This window comes from Leucopleurus acutus (assembly GCF_964270905.1).
Source record: "Leucopleurus acutus genome assembly, chromosome: 12".
In the NCBI taxonomy this organism is placed as follows: domain Eukaryota; kingdom Metazoa; phylum Chordata; class Mammalia; order Artiodactyla; family Delphinidae; genus Leucopleurus; species Leucopleurus acutus.
This window is the reverse complement of record NC_139154.1, coordinates 51,323,081-51,344,872: the sequence shown is the minus strand read 5'-3', so window position 1 is coordinate 51,344,872 and position 21,792 is coordinate 51,323,081. Positions and strand designations below refer to the sequence as shown.

The 21,792-nt window shown below is 36.5% G+C and overlaps 1 protein-coding gene across 2 annotated transcripts in view; it reads right to left on the bottom strand.

Moving 5' to 3' along the window:
• LCLAT1 (lysocardiolipin acyltransferase 1) overlaps positions 1 to 21,792 on the bottom strand; it is a 203,761-nt gene that overhangs the window by 111,310 nt on the left and 70,659 nt on the right. For both annotated transcript variants that reach the window (XM_082852076.1, XM_082852077.1), the window contains one exon: positions 13,269 to 13,467. In XM_082852076.1, the coding sequence (XP_082708202.1) occupies positions 13,269 to 13,467 (199 nt within the window). The remainder of the gene's footprint in view (positions 1 to 13,268; positions 13,468 to 21,792) is intronic.

Sequence of the window (21,792 nt, the reverse complement as noted above, 5' to 3'; positions counted from 1 at the left end):
CGGGAAGATCCCACATGCCGTGGAACAACTAAGCCCGTGCGCCTCAACTACCGAGCCTGAGCTCTAGAGCCCACGAGCCACAACTACTGAAGCCAGCACGCCTAGCGCCCATGCTCTGCAACAAGAGAAGTCACCGCAGTGAGAAGCCCACGCACTGCAACAAAGAGTAGTAGCCCCTGCTTACTGCAACTAGAGAAAGACCGCACGCAGCAACAAAGACCCAACACAGCCAAAAATACATAAATAAAAATACATAAATTTATTTAAAAAAATGAGTATACCATTGCAGAATAGGAGGAAGTAAAGATTAGGTGATCAGGGAAAGAGAACATGGGTCTGTGAGACACTAGGAAAACCAGAGGTCTAATGTGGATCTCTGTAAGGCAAAAGGTGGGAGGGTGGATGTCCCGAAGGGAATTACAGAAATAACAGGCAGCAGCAAATAACACGCTACTGGCATTTAGTTTAATCCTCACACCACCCAATAAAGCTGTACTACTTCTTTTTTAAGTTGAGATGTAACTGATGCATAATATTACATTAGTTTTAGGTGTACAACAAAATGATTCCATACATGTACATGTCATGAAATGACCACCGTATGTCTAAGTTAATATCTATCACCACATAGTTACAAATATTTTCCTTATCAGAACTTTTAACATCTACTCTCAGCAACTTTCAAATATATAAGAGTATTATTAACTATAGTCACCATGCTGTACATTACATCTGCATAACTTATTTATTTTATGACTGGAATTTTGTGCCTTCTGAGCAACTTCACCCATTTTGCCCACCCCCAAATCCTGGCCTCTCTGTATCTATTCAGTTGTGTTTTTGGGGAATTTTATTTTATTTTATTGGGTTTTTTATTATGGGAGACTTCACAAATAAGTGAAAGCATGTCGTATTTGTTTTTCTCTATCTGACTTTTCACTTTCACTTAGCATGATGCCCTCAAAGTCCATCCAGGTGATATAAATTATAGGATATCCTTTTTAATAGCTGAGTAATATTCCACTGTCTATATTTACCATTTTCTTTATCCATTCATCTACCAATGGACACAAGTTGTTTCCATGTCTTGGTTATTGTAAATAATGCTGCAATGAACGTGGGGGTGCAGATATCTTTTCAAGTTAGTGCTTTTGTTTTCCTCCAATAAATACCCAGAAGCAGAATTACCAGATCATATGGTAGTTCTATTTTTAATTTTGGGGGAACCTCCATATTGTTTTCCACAGCTTCTACACCAATGTACATTCCTACCAACAATGCACAAGCGTTCCCTTTTCTCTCTAGCCTCACCAACAGTTGTTATTGCTCAGCTTTTTGACAGGAGCCATTCTAACAGGTGTGATGTGGTATCTCATAGTTTTGATTTGCATTTTCCTGATGATTAGTGCTGTTGAGCACCTTTTCATGCACCTGTTGGCCATTTGTATGTCACCTTTGGAAAAGTGTCCATTGATCTCCTCTGCTCATTTTTTAATTGGATTGTTATTTTGCTGTTGAGTTATATGAGTTCTTCATATATTTTGGATATTAGCCCTTTGTCAAATATATGATTTGCAAATATTTTCTCCCATTCCATAGGTTGCCTTTTCATCTTGTTGATGGTTTCCTCTGTTGTGCAGAAGATTTTCAGTTTGATACAGTACCACTTTATCTTTGCTTTTGTTTCCTTTGCTTTTGGTACCAAATCCAAAAAAAGTCATCACCAGGACCAATGTCAAGAAGCTTGCCACCTATTTTTTCTTCTAGGATTTTTAAGGTTTCAGGTCTTATGTTCAGGTCATTCATCCATTTTGAGTTAATTTTTGTGTACAGTGCAATATAGTAGTCCAGTTTTCACAACAAACACCATTTATTGAAAAGACTATCCGTTCTTTATTGTATACTCTTGGCTCTTTTGTCATAAATTAATTGACCATATATGTGTGGGTTTATTTCTGGGCTCTGTATTTTGTACTGATCTATGTGTCTGTTTTTATGCCAATGCCATACTGTTCTGATTACTACAGTTTTGTAACTAGTCTGAAATCAGGGAGCATTATATCTCTAGCTTTGTTCTTCTTTCTCCAGACTGCTTTGGGTATTCTGAGTCTTTGTGCTTTCATACAAATTTTAGGGCTGTTTGTTCTATTTCTATCAAAAAATGCCATTGGAATTTTGATAGGGATAGCACTGGATCTATAGATTGCTTTGGACAGTATGGACTTTTAAACAATACTAATTCTTCCAATCCATGAACACAGAATATCTTTCCTTTCAGATATGAGCACAAATATCTTATTTGTCTACTTCAGCTTCTTTCATTGATACTGTATAATTTTCAGGGTACAAGTATTTCACCTCCTTTATTCCTATTTTATTCTCTGGTGCCATTGTAAATGGGATTGTTTTCTTAATTCCTCTTTCTGTTTAGTTTGTTATTAGTATATAGCAACACAACAGATTTTTGTATATTAATTTTGTATTGTGCAACCTCACTGAATTCATTTATTAGTTCTAACAGTCTTTTGCTGGAGTCTTCATAGCTTTCTATATATAATATCATGTCATTTGCAAATAGTGATGGTTTTACTTCTTTTTTTCCAATTTGGATGCTATGTATGTAATCTATCTAATTTTGCCTAATTGCTCTGGCTAGAACTTCCAATACAATGTTGAATAAGAGTCGAGCGCATGGGCATCCTTGTCTTATTCCTGAACTTAGAAAAGAAGCTTTCAGCTTTCCATCACCATTAAGTCTGATGTTAGCTGTGGGCCTCTCATATATGGCCTTTAATATATTGAAATACATTCCCTCCATACCCACCTTGCTGGAAGTTTTAGTATCAATGGATGTTAAGTTTTGTCAAAAGCTTTGTTGTTGTTGCATCTATGGAGATGATCAGATAATTTTTATCCTTCCTTTTATCAATGCAGTATGTCTCATTGATTGACTTGCAGATGTTGAACAATTTTTGCATCCCTAGGACAAATCCTACTTGATCATAGTGTATTATCTTTTTAGTGAACTGCTGAATTTGGTTTGCTAACATTTTGTTGAGGATTTTTACATCTATGTTCATCAGGGATATTGGCCTCTAATTTTCTTGTGGCATCTTTGTTTGGTTTTGGTATTGGGGTAATGCTGGCCTCATAAAATGACTTTCGAAGTATTCCCTTCTCTTCTATTTTATGTTTCCTTCTTCTTTTCTTGGCTGCACTGCATGGCATGTGGGATCTTAGTTCCCTGACCAGGGATCGAACCTGTGCCCCCTGCATTGGAAACACAGAGTCTTCACCACTGGATTACCAGGGAAGTCCCATCTTCTATTTTTGGGAAGAGATTGAGAAGGATTAGTATTAGTTCTTTAAATGCTGGGTACAATTCACCACTGAAGCCATCTGGTTTTGGACTTTTGTTTGTTGGGGGTTTTATGATTACTGATTCAATCTCCTTACTAGTAATGGGTCTGTTCAGACTTTCTATTTCTTCATGATTCCTAGGTCATATGTTTCTAGGAATTTATCCATTTCTTTCAGGTTGTCCAATTTATTGGCATATAATTGTTCATAGCAATCTCCCATGATTCTTCATATTTCTGTGGTATCAGTTGTGCATCTACTCTTTCATTTCTGCTTTATGGTATCAGTTGTACAACTACCCTTTCATTTCTGCTTTATTTGTGTCCTCTCTTTTTTTCCTGGTGAATCTAGCTAAAGCTTTGTCAGTTTCCTTTATCTCGTCAAAAAACCAACTTAGTTTCACTGATCTTTCCTATTGTCTTTTCAATTTCTCTTTCATTTATTTCCTTCCTTCTAACTTTGGGCCTTATTTAGTCTTTTTTCTCTAGTTCCTTGATGTATAAAGATAGGCTGTTTATTGAAGTCCCCTTTTAGAATTACTTTTGCTGCATCTCATAAGTTTTGGTGTGTTGTATTTCCATTTCCATCTGTTTCAAGGTATTTTTTGATTTCTCTTTTGATTTCTTCTTTGACCCACTGGTTGTTCAGTAGTATGTTATTTAGCCTCCGCATACTTGAGTTTTCCAGTTTTTTCTTCTTGTAACTGATTTCTAGTTTCATAACATTGTGATCGGAAAAGATTCCTTGACATGATTTCAACCTTCTTAAATGTAATAAAACTTGTTTTGAGGCCTAACATATGATCTATCCTGGAGAATATTCCATGTGAGCCTGAGAAAAATGTGCATTTTGCTGCTTTGGGATACAGTGTTCTATATATGTCTATTAAACTATATGTCAGACCAACTGGACTTAAGGCCAATGTTTCCTTATTGATTTTCTGTCTGGATAATCATCTATTGATGAAAATGGGATATTAAATTCCTCTACTATTACTGAATTGCTGTTCTCCCTTTAGGTTTGTTAACATTTAGGTGCTCCTTTATTAGGTGCATAAATATTTACATATGTTATATACTCTTGTTGGATTGACCCCTTCATCATTATATAATGACCTTCTTTGTCTTTTATCACAGACTTTGTCTTAAAATCTATTTTGTCTGATATGAAATACAGCTAACTCAGCTTTCTTTTGGTTTCCATTTGCATGGAATATCTTTTTCCATCCCTTCACTTTCAGTCTGTGTGTGTCCTTAGACCCGAGGTAGGTCTCTTATAGACACCATAAAGATAGGTCTTGTTTATTTTTAATCCATCAGCCACTTTTGTCTTCCAATTGAAGTATTTAATCCATTTACATTTAAAGTAATTTTGATAGCTATGTACTTACTGCCATTTGGCTAATTGTTTTGTGGCTGTTTTGTAATTCCTTTGTTCCTTTCTTCCTCTCTTGCTCTCTTCCTTTGTGATTTTCTGTAGTGGTGGGCTTAGATTCCTTTTTCTCTATCATTTGTGCATCTGCTACAGTTTTTTCCTTTGTGGTTACCATGAGACATAAAATAATGTATAACAGTTGTTTTAAGTTGATAACAACATAAGTTGAGACACATTCTAAGGCTGTACATTTTTACTACTCCCCCACCATGTTATGTTTTTGAGGTCACAGTTTACAGCTTTTTATCTTCTGTATCCCTTAAAAATTATTGTAGCTATAGTTATTTTTAATACTTTTGTCTTTTAAACTTTATTCTAGCTTTAGAAGTGATTAACCCACAACCTTTACAACATTATTCTGAATTTTACTATATATTTATATTTACCAAGGATATTTATACGTTCATGTTTCCCAGTTCTAATTAGCACCTTTTCTTTTCAGCTTAAAGAAGTCCCTTTAACATTTCTTTGTAAGGCCATTCTAGAGGAGATGGACTCCTTGAGCTTTTGCTTGTCCACAAACCTCTCTCTCTCCTTCAACTCTGAAGGACAACTTTGCCAGATACAGTTTTCTTGACTGGCAGAGTTTTTTTCTTTCAGCACTTTGAATATAGCATGCTACTCCCGTCTGGTCTGCAAAGGTTCTTCTGAAAAATATGCTGATAATCTTATGGGGTTCCATTGTATGTAACAAGTTGTTTTCCTTTTGCTGCTTTGAAAATGCTCTTCATATCTTTAAATTTTGACACTTTAACACATTATTGACTGGAGACATATTAATACATCTTTTGTTACCTGAATGTTATTGAAAGGAGACGTATCAGTATGTTTTTAGAGAGTGATACAATTAACATCACTGTGCAAAGTTGTTAGAGCTTAAAATTGATCAAGCGTTCATTATACAACTTGTGATTGTCAATATCATTCACAGTTTGCTCCGTTAGGTTTTTGTTCCAACCTTGTGTATACTATAAACGTAAAATTTTCAAAAATGACGTATCGCAAAATTCTGAGTGAAGAAGAATTTTTCAGTGAATTCTATGCAGATACTTTCTCTGATTGTCTGAGTGACATATATACTAGTGTCTCAGAAGATAGTTCTTCAGAATATCGTTCTGATTCAGACAATGTGAATATTAGACCAACAAAAAGACAAAAAACCTTAGTGATTGATTCCGATACAGAAAGTGAAAATGAAACTCAGTGCTGGAGAATTCTCCTTTGCGTCTATAGAGAGTGGATTGAAGACAACATTTCATGAAAATTAGAAGACTTTACAGGTGTGTCAGGTGTAACTATTGAATGTAATAACCCACAAAGTGTTAGTGAAATAACAATTAATTTTTGGCTGACCAAAATAGAAATCACTGGCCACAGGCATTAATTTTTGCAAAAATCCCCTGTCAATAATGAGTTAATTATGTGTCTTGATGTGAGGCTCTTTAAGTTCATCTTATTTGGAATTCTCTGGGCTTCCTGGATCTGGATATCTGTTTCCTTCCCCAGGCTGAGGTACTTTTGGCCATTGTGTCTTCAAATAAGTTTTCTGCCCCTTTCTTTTTCTCTTTTTCTGGGACCTCTATAATGTAAATGCAGGACCACTTGATGTTGTCCCATAATTCCCTTAAGTTATCGTCAATGTTTTCCAGTTTTTATGTTTGCTGCTTTGATTGGTTATGTTCTACTGCCCTGTCTTCAAGTTCACTGACCCTTTTCTACTGCTTAAACCGTTAAACCCTCTGTTTTCAGTTCAGTTATTGTATTCTTCAGCTCTGTGACTTCTTATATTTTCTATCTCTTTGTTAAACTTCTCATGCATTGTTCTCCTGAGCCCAGTGAGCATCTTTAGGACTGTAATTTTGACCTCTTTACCACCAGGTTAATTACCCGTCTCCAGTTCATTAACATCTTTCCCTGAAGTTTTATCTTGTTCTGTAATTTGGAATATATTCCTGTGTTTCTTAATTTCCCTTGACTCTCTGTGTTGGTTTCTATGCATTAGATATAATACCCACTTCTCCCAGGCTTGTAGGAGAGTCCTCCTATAGGAGATGAACCTTATCATTCAACCCTGCTCTAGTTCTTGGCTGTCTCTTAAACCTTTGTGATTGTCCGAGCAGCCTACTTTATTTTTAGTGGCTCCCAGTAGTTGAAGATGGCTATGCCAGTGTCGGGGGAGGATCTCAGCACCTTGATTCAGGCCAATTGGAAGTCAAACCCTCAGGCAGCCGCTTTTAAAGTATGTAAATATAGTTCTTTCAGGAGAAGACTTGGAGATGGGCTTTTATGTCTCCTCCTTCCATGCTAAATAAGCTCTAGAGTAATGGTTGGCTCTAAGAATTCTTTCTTTATTTGCTACTGTCCCATTGACCTCCCCCCTCCCCCCAAACACAAGCCCACTGGCTACAAGAGCCAGGTTATCAAGGGATGTGTTTTCTGGGTGACAGCCACAAAAGCCAGAGTGCCAGACAAGTATACAAGCTCCTTTCTCGGAGACACTGGTGACCAGAGGTGGGCCAGAGGGAGAGTGATATCCCCACCCCCAAGGTTTCTAGATTACAGTCTGCCCTTAGATGTGTGTTTAATTAGAAGCCTGCCGCTCCGACCACAGCAAGGAATATAAGCAAATAGCCGTCCTTCACAGAAAGACTGGGGGCTTTTCATTCAGCTGCCTCTGCACTGGGTCCCGGAGTATAGCCACATAGTGTGCGGGGCCCTTTAAAAACTATTTCTCAGTTTGCTATATCCTATGGGTCTCCACTGGCTTTCAAAGCTAGATGTTCTGAAGGCTCATCTCTCAGGTGCAGGTGTTAAAAGTTGGGGTGCTACTAGATGTGGGGTTCAAAACCTCCACTCCTGAGGGAGATGCTCAGAGTTGTCAGATTCCTCCTGATTGTGGGTTGCCCTGTGTTCCTGGCTGCACTCGTCTGGAGCAGAGTTTCTGTCTGGCTGAACAGGGAGGTGGGAGGAAACAAGTGTGTCTTGTTTCAAATACCACAGATTATCATTGTTCTCGATGAGTCTTGGTATAGATTTTCTTGAATAAATGTTTCTTCATTTGCTGTATGTTCTTCGGACCATTTCTGGAGACTTTAAATGGCTGTTACTTCAGAATTTTCACCAGTTTTCCTGGGAAGTGGGTCTACAGAGCTCCTCATACCTTCATGTTGGAACTGCCTTTCCAGTCATCTTTTTTTTTTATGAACTATTTTTTTAAAAATAATTTATTCATTTATTTTTGGTTGTGTTGGGTCTTTCTTGATGAGTGCGGGCTTTCTCTAGTTGCGGCGAGTGGGGGCTACTCTGTTGCAGTGCACGGGCTTCTCATTGCAGTGGCTTCTCTTGTTGTGGAGCATGGGCTCTAGGCATGTGGGCTTCAGTAGTTTTGGCACGCAGTTTCAGGAGTTGTGGCTCATAGGCTTAGTTGCTCCACAGCATGTGGGATCTTCCCAGACCAGGGATCGAACATGCGTCCTCTGCAGTGGCAGGCAGATTCTTAACCAGTGTGCTACCAGGGAAGTCCTCCAGTTGTCTTTTATTTATTTATAAAATAAATTTATTTTTATTTATTTACTTTTGGCTGTGTTGGGTCTTTGTTGCTGTGCACAGGCTTTCTCTAGCTGCAGCAAGTGGGGGCTACTCTTCATTGCGGTGTGTGGGCTTCTCATTGCGGTGGGTTGTAGCGAAGCACGGGCTCTAGGTGGGTGGCCTTCAGTAGTTGTGGTGCGCGGGCTCAGTAGTTGTGGCTCATGGGCTCTAGAGCGCAGGCTCAGTAGTTGTGGTGCAAGGGCTTGGTTGCTCCTCAGCATGTGGGATCTTCCCGGACCAGGGCTCAAACCCATGTCCCCTGCATTGGCAGGTGGATTCTTAACCAGTGCGCCACCCAGGGAATTCTCAGTCGTCTTTTACACACAAGATTCTTCTTGGGTCGTACTTTTAAATATCACCCTTGTAATATTTAAGTTACATTGTTTTGACTGTCTTTTTTAGAGGCTCCAATTATGCAGATGTTAGAACTCCTCTAACTAGGTTCCATTTCAACTACTTTCTCTCTGACAAATTTTTTTTCTTTTTTTCTCCTTTTCATTCTCTATTTTCTTTTGGTTTTTTGAAAATTGTGTTGGAGTATAGTCGATTTGCAATGTTGTGCTAGGTTCAAGTGTGCAGCAAAGTGATTCAGTTATACACATACATATGTTCATTCTTTTTCAGATTTTTTTCCCTTACAGGTTATTATAAAATATTGAGTATAGTTCTCTGTGCTATACAGTAGGTCCTTGTTGGTTATCTATCTTATATATAGTAGTTTGTGTGTGTTAATCACAAGCTCCTGATTTATCCCTCCCCATCCCCCACGTTTCCCCTTTGCTAACCTTAAGTTTGTTTTTGACATCTGTAAGTCCGTTTCTGGTTTGTAAATAACTTCATTTGTATAATTTAAGATTCCACATGTAAATGATATCATATGATATTTGTCTTTCTCTGACTTACTTCACTTAGTATGATACTCTGTAAGTCCATCCATGTTGCTGCAAATGGCATTATTTCATTCTTTTTTATGGCTGAGTAATATTCCATTGTATGTATGTACCACATCTTCTTTATCAATGGACATTTAGGTTGCTTCCATGTCGTGGCTACTATGAACACTGAGCTGCCTGTATCTTTTCAGATTATGGTTTTCTATGGATATATGCCCAGGAGTGGGATTGCTGGATGATATGGCAGTTCTATTTTTACTGTTTTCTCCATAGTGGATGTACCAATTTACATTCCCACCAACAGTGTAGGAGGATTCCCTTTTCTCCACAGCCTCTCCATCATTTATTGTTTGTAGACTTTTTGATGATGGCCATTCTGATCGGTGTGATGTGATATCTCATTGTAGTTTTGATTTGCCTTTCTCTAATAATTAGTGATGTTGGGCATCTTTTCATGTGCCTTTTGGCCATGTGTATGTCTTCTTTGGAGAAATATTTATTTAGGTCTTCTGCCCATTTTGTGATTGGGTTGTTTGTTTTATCAATACTGAGCTGCATGAGCTGCTTGTAAATTTTGGAGATTAATCCCTTGTTGGTCACATTGTTTGCAAATATTTTCTCCCATTCTGTGGGGTTTCTTTTTGTTTCACTTATGGTTTCCTCTGCTGTGAAAAAGCTTTTGAGTTTAATTAGGTCCCATTAGTTTATTTTTGTTTTTATTTCCATTACCCTAGCAGATGGATTGAAAAAGACCTTGCTGTGTTTTATGTCAAAGAGTGTTCTTCCTATGTTTTCCTCTAAGAGTTTTATAGTATCGCATCTTATATTTAGGTCTTTGATTCATTTTGAGTTTATTTTTGTGTCTGGCATTAGAGAATGTTCTAGTTTCATTCTTTTACATGTAGTTGTCCAGTTTTACCAGCACCACTTATTGAAGAAACTGACTTTTCTTCATTGTACAGTCTTGCCTCCTTTGTCATAGATTAATTGACCATAGATGTATGTGTGGGTTTATTTCTGGGCTTTCCATCCTGTTCCATTGATGTATATATCTGTTTTTGTGCCAGTACCATACTGTTTTGATGACTGGAGCTTTGTAGTATGGTCTAGGGTCAGGGAGCATGGTTCCTCCATCTCTGTTTTTCTTTCTCAGGATTGCTTTGGCTATTCGAGGTCTTTTGTATTTCCATACAAATTAAAAACTTTTTTTGTTCTAGTTCTGTGGAAAATGCCATTGATAATTTAATAGGGATTGCACTAAATCTGTAGATTGCCTTGGGTAGAACAGTCATTTTGACACTATTGATTCTGGTAGCACCTTTAGGATTCTCTATGTATAGTACCATGTCATCTGCAAACAGTGACTACTTCTGCAGTCTTACTACTTCTTTTCCAATCTGGATTTCTTTTTCTTCTCTGACTGCTGTGGCTAGGACTTCCAAGACAATGTTGAATAAAAGTGGCAAGAGTGTGGGAATTCCATGGTGGTCCAGGGGTTAGGACTCGGCGCTTTCACTGCTGTGGCCAAGGTTCAATCCCTGGCCAGGGAACTAAGATCCCACGAGCTGCATGGCATGGCCAACAAAGAAAAGTGGCTGAGAGTAGACATCCTTGTCCTGTTCTTCATCTTAGAGGACATGCTTTCAGCTTTTCACTGTTGAGTCATTTTCTGTTTTCTTGTATCGCTCTTTTCATTTTACTCTATTATTTTCCTCTTGGATATTTCATAACTCGCTCTTCATTTCTGACATGATTTTGCCTTTTTGTTCTTTTCTTTCCTTGAATTCAACTGACTTATATTTCTCCTTGTTTTCTTGTCTATTACTGTTCATTGTATTTCTCACTCAAAAGTATCTTTTTTTTAATATCCCCAAATGCTTAGTTAATGATAATCCATTCAGTTTGGAGTGTTATGGTGTACATTTTTTGGCTTTTCGGTTTTTCAGTTCTGTCCTCCACTTAAGTTTCTTTTATGAATTTAAAAACCTTTTATGGTTATTGGGTTTTGCTGTATAATTTTGGGGGTGGGGTAAGCAAAGACTGTTATTTCTTGCTTCTCTTTTTATTCCTGCAGGATTTTTAATTTCCTGTTTTCCTTCACTACCACACTTCTAAGGGAAGCTAGCCCTTCTCTATATATCTGATTCTCCCTCAGAAGCAATACTTCTCTGAGGCATCTTCAGGTCCCACTGTCTTTCTGATCACTTCCTTATATCTTGTGCTGTGAACTACTATGTCCAGACCTGTGTTCAGTATTTTGGCATTTAGTGTTGGACGTTAATTTTTCTGGCAATGCTTTTGTCTGTGCTTCCTCTAAGTTTTCCATGCCTCTCTAAAGTCTCTACCCACTCTCGGAACCCACAGGTTTGCAATGATGGGAGGGTAGAAAGAACTCTTTTAGACTTCTCTACTTAATACCAGAACCTTCTAAATGCCTTGTCTCCTGGTCATGCTGAAGAGATGAGTGATATGTGGTTTTACTTCCTCTGCTTGTATGTTTTTTGTTTTTTTAAAGATGAGGAAGATCAGGCAGCTGCCATTGTCCTCCAAAAACCATTGTAGGAAGGCTCTTAATTATGGATTCAATCTCTTTATTAGACACGAAGCTGTTTTAATTTTTTCATTTGTTTCAATTATTATTGTATTTTGTCAGCTGTAATTTGTTGATTTCATATATATTTTCAAGCTCATTCACATAATGTTCTTAATATTGTTACTTTATTTTATGTAGAATCAGGAATGATACACAAGACATTATCATTTCTGATCAGTCTTTAGGAATGTGGCAGTTTTTAAAATACTATAATATCTTTGACATTCCTGCCATCGAGAGGTGAAGTCTATGCTCCCTCCCCTAGACTCCTTGAGGACAGTGATGGCTTCCACCAATAATGTACTGTAGTAAGGTACTGTAGATGTGATGCTATATGAATTCTAGGTCATAAAATGCCTTGCAGCTTCCTGCTGGTTCTATGGGGATGTTTGCTCTAGGGAAAGTCAGTTGCCATTTAAGGAATCTGACTATCCTGAGAGCACAATACTGTGCAAGTGACAAAGAGAAAGATAAAACTATTAGCATGAAGGCAACTAAAACACAAACATGCAGTACTTCTTACTAGTCTATCCTGAGGACAATGCCTGCCCTCTGCCCTCACAAATCCTACACAATTTCAGTACACTGATAGGCCCATGGTTTAGAGAGCAAAGAATTCAAATAAGAAATATTACATAGGAAACCAAAGAAGTACAGATTTAATGGATGAGGCTGTCAGGGAGTAGAGTGGGTGCTTCATCCACTCATATGTGAATAACTGGTTTGAATATATTTTTAGTCTGTTCCTCACCCCTACTTCATATTACAGAGTGGAGATCAATTAAGATTTAACATGCAATGTTGACATATCCCTACTTATCCACCACTCAGTGAACGTGCTGCTTTCCTAACTATGGAAAATAAACATTTCTAGGAATTTTAATATTATAGTATACAACTAGGACAGTGAAAAGCCTTTAAAAAAAAAAAAGGGATGGATTAGGTAAGTTCAGAAAACACCAGCACCTGGTATAACGCTTGGAACCAATGGTTATTCAATTACTATTTATTATATAAATGTGAATGAATCAGTTCCTTTCAAGTACCTTATCAGCACAGACCACTTTCTGGTCTAAATTACCACAAGTATGACATGTAATAAAAAGTTACTGAACTATTAATTCATATTCTTCAAATTTTTGGTCCTTCTGGGACCATATCTACTTCCTTGTGAATAGTTTATTCTTTCAACGTAAGATGTTTCCGAAAAAGGATTAAAATAATCTATAATCCCCTAAGGAAAAAAAAAAAAACTGGTGATTGTTTTTGGCTAGGGAGGGAAAAAAGTGGAAAAGGCTTTAATACTTAAGTGGAGTTTAGTAAGTTATTCTGTAGTTTTAGAGTGAGTACATCACATATAAAATAAATGAACAACTTATAATAATTTGTGAATAGCCTACCAAATCCTGGAACACGTTTGAGAGTGGCTTTGAGGCAAATTTTCTCTAATCTGAGGTAGCTGTATCTCATCAGACAATTCCACAGGAACATCCAGTCCATTCTTGTCCGATGATTCATGATAATGACACTTCTTTCTCCAGGAACAAATGCATCACCTGTTATAATCACTTTTACACCAAACATGGTCTCCAGCAATGCCTACAGAAAAAGCAATACAGATACTTAACAATTTAAAGTTATGATTTTCCATAGGTAAATTTTATCATGTCCTATAAATAAATCTGATTTCTAATAAGGCAAAAGCACATTATTCTTGCTTCTATAATAAATTAAGAAAAAGAAGTTAATCTGGAAGAACATGAAGGCACTGTTTCTATTTTCAGTTCTACTAATTTAAGTTTCTGGCAGTTCCCTAATTTAAAAACGCTAACTTTCATTGAAATCTTCAAGATGGGTTATTAAGACAAATAGAAGAAGTACAAAAGGCATACAAAAAGTTTCCACTGTGTAATTTTTTCAGGTTATACATATATAAATAAGATTTTTAAATTTTTTAATAAAAAGAATAGTCAAGAAATTTAATACTGAACATAGGACTGAGGGAACAGAGTCACATTTTTCATTTTATACCTTTCTGTACTAAGATTTTTTTTAAACAAATACACATATCTGTTTATTTTTTAAATATATAAAGAATGTATATTTACTAAAGTGCTTCTTTAGCACTTTAGCCTTTGTTGTAGGCCCCAGTACCTACAACAGTGCTTGACACATAGAAGATCAAATATTTGCCAAATTTGCTTAATTAACTTTTCTGATGGCCAGGCATAAAGTATATATGAAATATTTAGAAGAAAATAAATTACAGACTGAAGTTCTTGAAAGAACAATAACATATTAATACTGATTTCAATGCCCATTTAAATTTTTGAATAATTTACATGTAACAAATTTACTAGTTAATAAATATTTGACTAATGGAGAGAAAACTGGTCCACAGCAGATAAAAGACAAGAAAATCTAAAGTTCTCTGGCAATATTATGAAAACTTTGATCAAAGTATAGCAAAGAAACTGTGGTACAGTTATGCAATGGAATATGATACAACACTGAAAACAAATGAACTATGGATATCTACAGCAACATGGACAACATACAAGCATAATGTTGAGAGAAAAAAACAAACAAGAATATATACATTAAGTGTCCATATATAAATCTTTCTGAAACAGACAGTAACTAAGATATTCTAGGGATAAATATACAGATGGTAAAAATACAAGTGGTAAAATTAAAAAGAAAAGCAAGGAAATAACTAACTTACAAGTCAGGACAGTAGCTACTTCTACTAAATAGGAAGGTGTTGCGACTGGGAAGCTAGGGGGCTTGCTGACAATTTCCTACTTCTTGATTTGGCTGATAGTTACACTTTAAAATTATTAAAGTGCCTTTATGTTTTATTAATTTTCAGTATATTTAAAAAAGTATAATACAAAAGAACAATAGGACCTCAAATAGGACCAAGAAAAAAACAAGTTAAAAGGAATATTAGCTTTAAAAACAAGTTAGATATGTTTGTTATTATGTCCACAGTATTACAGAGTCAGAGGATTAAGATGTACAACATGATCATTTGGGCTGAAGTAGCTACAAAATGCCTGCGGTTTTCGTCAGATTTTCAAAAGCGTCCATAACCACTCAAATAGTTATAATCCCCCCCCTCCCACTCCAAAGTCTGGGAACTTAAGTTCCAATGTAGAAGAGAGTTCAGGATGGAGAGGATCAGGGAGGAGCCCTCTAGACTTGGACCCACAGCAAGAAATAACCATTTTTCCACTTAAAGTGTAAAGGGCTGTCAACTACCAAAGTGAATCACTGAATTATATGTCTTGGCCCAGATGACAAGTCTGAAGTCACCATCCAAGGTTAGTTTAGATCAACCCCACTCTGCATTCCAAATATGATATACTTTTCAGATTTTGCAAAGAACTGAAATGCAAGGAACCCTTCCTTTAACTGGTAGAAAGAGGCAGCTGACTACTAATTGTATGTTGTACTATAGAAAACAGTTAAAAATCTTAAGCCTGTAATTCCCAAACAAACACCAACTCTAACCTTACATGTGTAATTTCTAATACATGTTTCCTATGAATCCCAAAACAATCGTTAGCCTTTCATTATAGTGAATGTCAAAAAAAAAAAAAATCCTAGACTGTAGAGGAGCATATCATGAAGTATTCTCCTCCCTGCCATCCAGCACTCTATCAGAATGTGCCTGAAAGTTATATATAATCTTCTGGGCAGCCTAGATCTCTAGTTCACATTAATCATTTTTAATACCAGATAAGACATACCCAGTCAACATTATTTACAGCTCCTGCAAAAGCAGAATAACAAATACACTACAGAAATAAAGTTGTAATGCCTGTAAAGAACTCCAGAATTCAAATATTCCAGATCAAAAACTGTTTAAAAAAAAAAGACACTATTCTCATATTTCTCATATTCTGTTTGTTTCTAGTACAGAAAATAACAGTTTTAGCAGTAAGAAACTAATCTTATAAAATTTTATAATGTTTTATGTCTTAAACTGAACCAAGAGTGATAATTCTCATGACTTTTACTTAACTGGTCAAAGATCTCGCCTAGAATTAGAAATTCAGAAGTAATTTCTGAGGATCTTTTATATACCACTATTTACTACCTCCAAGTGTGTATGAAAACAAAGATGAATGGGTCCCCTCATGATCACAGACAATCAGTTTTGCCATCATGCCCCATGTTCTTATTTATTACTCCAGTGGATCTTTACTTAGTCTGATGTAAGAAAGATCTATGACGTTCCTCATCTCCAAGTCTGCCTTGGCTTTTCAGACTAAGCTTAGGCCCGGCTCCTCAAATCCTTAGCTATTTAAAGACGTGCAATCCCAAGTCATTCATCAACCCCAAATCATTCATCAAAGACTGAGACCCCCCTTTCTTAAGAGCAGCAGTCTAGGCGGAAATTATATTCAGTAATCTATGTTTGTTGAACACCTGTTGTGTTCTAGGATGGGAATGGAATCAGCAAGCTGTGGAAGAGACACGTGTCCTAGATGGGGAGTTAGAAAATGCCTGCTGGATTCCTACGACATGATTTATGGTGAAAGGACAGAACTGCAAGTAGCTCTAATAATCTCAGTAATTAGCTAACAAACACTGTTGGAAAGACTCAGAATTTTCAGAAGGAAAAACTGCTCTGGGCACAAGCGAAGTTTGACCTGACAGTATTGATTATGCTGAACAGAACCATTCAAAAGTTAAATGAACGAGGATATGTACTCCTCATTACACAAATGTTCCAAGGGAGACTGAATTGCAGACTAGAAGTACTTTGCAGACTTCAGGAAAGGATTCTCAGACACACAGGTAAGTTAGACTAGGTGACCTCTAAGTCTCATCTAACTCTAAGATTCTAAATGATTTTATTGTGGTACCTCATTTAACAGAAAATGTGCCAGTTAAAAATAGTAAGATAAGAAAAATCTTGCCAATGAAATCATTTTAAGGAACAGGTGAAGCTTACAAAAGAAAAGATCATTTGTGACCATCTTTGTGAAGCAATAATTAGTCTAAATGCATTTACCCTAATTTATTTTTACTGAAAAATGATTTTTAACTGGTTGGGATTGCTTAAAATAAAGTACACCTATGGGGAGAGAAAGCTAAATTCCTTCTGAATAAAAAATGATCTGTTGTACTATTTGCTTCAAAATAAAAACTCCATTAGCACCTTATGAAGGTATGAAATAAAAGATATAGAAGACACCCTGACAGTTTTTCCTCCATTTCTTTTAACAGAGGTGTTCACTTTCTCAAAACTAGAACATCAACTTTCTATAACCTCGCTACAAGGGATTCAACTTCTATAAATTTCTAACTGAATGACTCTCTGCTCGATATGCCACTACTGGTGAGTAAGCCAGTGAGTTAAAAAGTTGAGTAACAGAAGTTTTTGCAAATATACACCAATTTAACACTACAGTGGTGGTTGAATCTTGCCTATATGATAAGCTCTGAAGACAGGTAAGAAGGCAAAAGTCAGAAATAGCTGAAATTACCCTTGAATATCTCATAGGAAAGTACCTACAAGAGACCAGCACACATCAGTAAGACCAGCTCAGCCTGTTTTTTCTAAATGCTGGACCAGATTTCTCCAACTGACCATCAGATGAAATTATTGGTTTGCATATTGTTTTAAACACAAGAATCATATTCAGCACCGGACCACTCACATTTCAAACATTCAGTCTCATCTCTCCACTCTCCCCATATCCACCCTAGTACACGTAAGTGAAGCTGTAGAAGGTAAATAGATATATGACATAATTCTGCTGTAACAGTATTGGTACTAGTAGTAACAGTAGTAGGAGCAGCTATGCCAGAATTTGTCCAGTTAATTTGTCCATTTCTTCCAGAGTAATAGATTTTAATTGTGTACATGGCTGTCAGAAAAAAAGACTACAGTTCCCAGATTCTGTTACAGCTTTAAGCTGTTCTCACCAATGGGGTGCGCAAGAGCGATTATGTACAACTTGTAATTCACTGGTCTAAAGGGAAAGCACTTGCTCTGGACTTCCTTCCCTCCCCACTTCCTGCTGAGTGGGGGAAAGAAGGGGTAGTGAACAGTCTTGACCATATAGAAGAGGACATTATGCCAGGCTGGGTGGAAGGAATCGGAGTCCCTGAGTGACATCAGGGAACAAAGCTAACCTGTCAACCTGGACTTGAGGGTGAATAAAGTTCTGCCTTTTTCCAGCCACTATGTGTTGAACTTTCTTTGATAATGTAGTTTAGCCTACCCCCTAAAACTTTTATAGTAGCAAACATTTACTGCTTACTTTGGAAAGGCTATGTTCATTATCTCATCTAGTCATCACAATAACTCTGTGGTAGGCGGTATTAGAACTCCTTTATTTATTTATTTATTTTTAAACAGATGAAGGAAGAGAAGTTTAGAGAAGCTAAGTAGTTTAGCCAAGTTCAAATGACTAGAAAGTGGGAAGGCCAACAGTGAAACCAAAATTCTGTTTCTAATACCTGTACGAATAAGCAGTCTGCTTATATTGGCTTTCCAAAGAAATTAGATTGATTTAGACCCTGGAAAGCATAACAATTGCAATGATTTCTACCAATGTAGTAACTCAAGAAAATACTCAAAACTCTTACGGTTTTGGTGGAGAGATTCAGCCAAAAACATGTAATTTATAATCAAAAAGTCATACACTGTGGAAAATTTATCACATTAAAGAAAACGAAGTGTAGCAGCAACATATGACTGTTATTAAAAAAAATAATTTACCTCTAAATGTTTGCTTTAGAATCAGATACACATTGCTGACTCTGGAATGGATCTCAAAAGATCATCTACTCCAATTTCCTTATTGTACAGATGATGAAATAAAAACCTTAAAGTTATGTAAATGACTTGAAAATTTATAACTTTCAAAACAAAATGTCCCTGATTTTATGACTATAAATAGAATTATATAACAGTTTGTAGATGACTTATTAGAAATAGCTCCTAGTGATGGTTAATTTTATGTAACTGAACAATACGCTTATTTCACTTAATATAAATATTTCATGGAGAAATGCTTTATAAATAAATGAGTAATGGTGATTGAAACAATACCACAAAATGAATATTTTACATTAAATCATATGTTTGATGGCTGCAACAAAACACTGGGCTTCATATCTTTAAAGCTGATTTAAAAATCTAACTCTAAAAAGTCATGGCCTGGAAAGTCAACTTCTGTCCTCTAACAAAGGAAGTAGTCTTTCAGTCAAATGAAAGCCAGAAAAGAAACTAGTCAAGTTGTGTAACTCTACAACTAGGAAAGACAGTTTAGGTAGAGAACTATTATCGATCTCCACAAGGACAGAGGTCATATGCTAGGATGGTCGACACTTAAGAGTTAATAAATTAATAATAAATAAATGCGTGTACAGGGATCCTGCTGCTACTTTTTCAATAAACACAAGTTACAACACAAAACATCCTTCTATTAAGAGAAAGAAATTTTGCAACACAAAACATCCTTCTATTAAGAGAAAGAAATTTTGCCTGAAAGATAAGGAGGATATATACTAATAATGTAGGAATTATGCAAATATTCAATGCAAAGTATTTCCTACAGGAAAAATAAAAAGAGGATGAGGGCTCTAACAGTAAGTGGCACCACACTTAACTACCCAGCTGACTTACAGGAAAATATAGTCAGTATAATTACAACTTGAGGAATCTCAAGAAAGTAGTGAAACCAATAAAAGAACCCAATGTAAGTTCTAGAACTTTACAGTATTTTAAATCGAAATCCACTGTGTAAACAAAACACAGATTAGAGATGGCAAAATAGAGGGTCATAGTGAACTTGGTGACCTGTGTAACAATCTAAGCAATCTAACATACATATAATTGTGGACACAAAAGGATAAAAGAGAGTAAATGGGGCAGAAAAAAATATGTAAAGAAATAATGGCCCCAAATTTCCCAATCTGGACAAAAACAAAGCTACAGATCTAAGATGTCCAATGGAACATGGTAAAATAAAGAAAACTATACCTAAGCATATCATAATCAAACTGCTAAAAAACAAAGAGAAATCTTTAAAGCAGCCAGAGGAAAATGACACATTACATAAAGGGAAGCAACAACACGTATGATAGCTAACTTTTTATCAAAAACAATGGAGAACTTCAAGAGGAACATAAGACAGGGAACTTCAAAGTGGGGGGTGGGGAGCCCCGCAGGGGGAGTCATCCCAGAAATGCCAGCAACATTAGCCTTCAAAAATACAGGCAAACTTAAACTTTTAATTAAATAAAAACAAAATCCATCTACAGGAGCCCTCACTACAAGAAAAGCTTAAGAAAGTTCTTCAGGCTGATGGGAAATGTCACTAGATAGAAACTGTACCATACAGGAAGAATGAAGAACACTGTGGGACTTCCCTGGTGGCACAGTCATTAAGAATCCTCCTGCCAATGCAGGGAACATGGGGTCGATCCCTGCTCCAGGAAAATCCCACATGCTGCAGAGCAGCTAAGCCCGTGTGCCACAACTACTGAGCCTGCACTCCGTAACTACTGGGCCCACACGTCACAACTACTGAAACCTGTGTGCCTAGAGCCTGTGCTCTGCAACAAGAGAAGCCACCAGAGAAGCCCACGCACCACAACGAAAGGTAGCCCCAGCTTGCCACAACTAGAGAAAGCCCACGTGTAGCACTGAAGACCCAACGCAGCCAAAAAACAAAAAACACTGTAAATGGATGATATTTAGATAAAACACTGTTCTACAGAGTTTACTGTGTAAGTAGATGCAATATGACAATAACAGCACAAAGAATGTGAGAATAAATGCACCACACTGTTACAAGGCTCTTACATTTTATACGTAGTAAAATTACTCTAGGTGGACTGTGACACACTAAGGATACACTACGTAATCCCTAAAGGCATGATTTTATAACATTTATAAAAATATAAACATATATATATAAATTTTTCTTTCAACAAATAGAGGAGAGAGTACTGCACAATTCTTGATCCTAAAGTTTGAGACAGTTTGACCCTGAAACTTCTTTATGTTTGTCCACTCATCCAATGAGTATTTACTAATATGCTCCTTGTTCCAGGTTTCAGCAACCTATGTCTTTGGTTTCTCTAGAAAAAGAAAAGGCTTTCTATTTCTTGCCAACTTTCCTCTTCCACTGCAAGCGAATCATCTCACTAATGAAACTGATTTTATTACAAGTTGTTGGTTTCTCAGATTCCCACCCCCCACCAAAGTCAGGTATTCCCCGGCTTGAAAAGAACTCCAAACCTTCTTCTTTAGAAACAATCATGAGGTGCCAATGAGTTTCTTACCACCTGGAATGGTTAAGGTACCAGGTGACTCTGACCAACACTTGAAGGTTTTCTTATCACCTAAAGCTCTAATGGCAGCAGACAAACTGGGTTTAATCTCAACTCTGTTTAAATAATTTGCTTATGCATGTGAACTTGGGCAAATTATTAAATTTCTCAAAACTTCCATTTCCTCTTCTGTAAAATGGGGATAATGGTGGCACCTAAAATGTAGCTGTCTTATTAAAGCACTTAGCATAACATCTGCCACGTAAGTGGTCAATAGCTATGATCATCATTACCCTTCGGTTTTTAGTTTGATTTTTCCTTTTAACAAAACCTCCTAATTCTTCTCCTTATATCTGAATTAAATATGCCATACCTTTCCACAGGTATTTATCTACCAGTAGGTTACAATCCCTTTAGTTTGTGCCTGTACAAAAGTCAGCTTTAAGTACAAATAGAGAAAAGAAAATGAGAAGGAGGAGGAGACTACTTTTAGTTTAACAATATCACATTTCATAAAACAGATATGCCTGAATAAAATATTTTTAATTAACCTTGTAACAAGGGAGGAATATAATCTGTAAAATTATTCATCACAGGATTTCTTTTTAAAATATGAGAAGG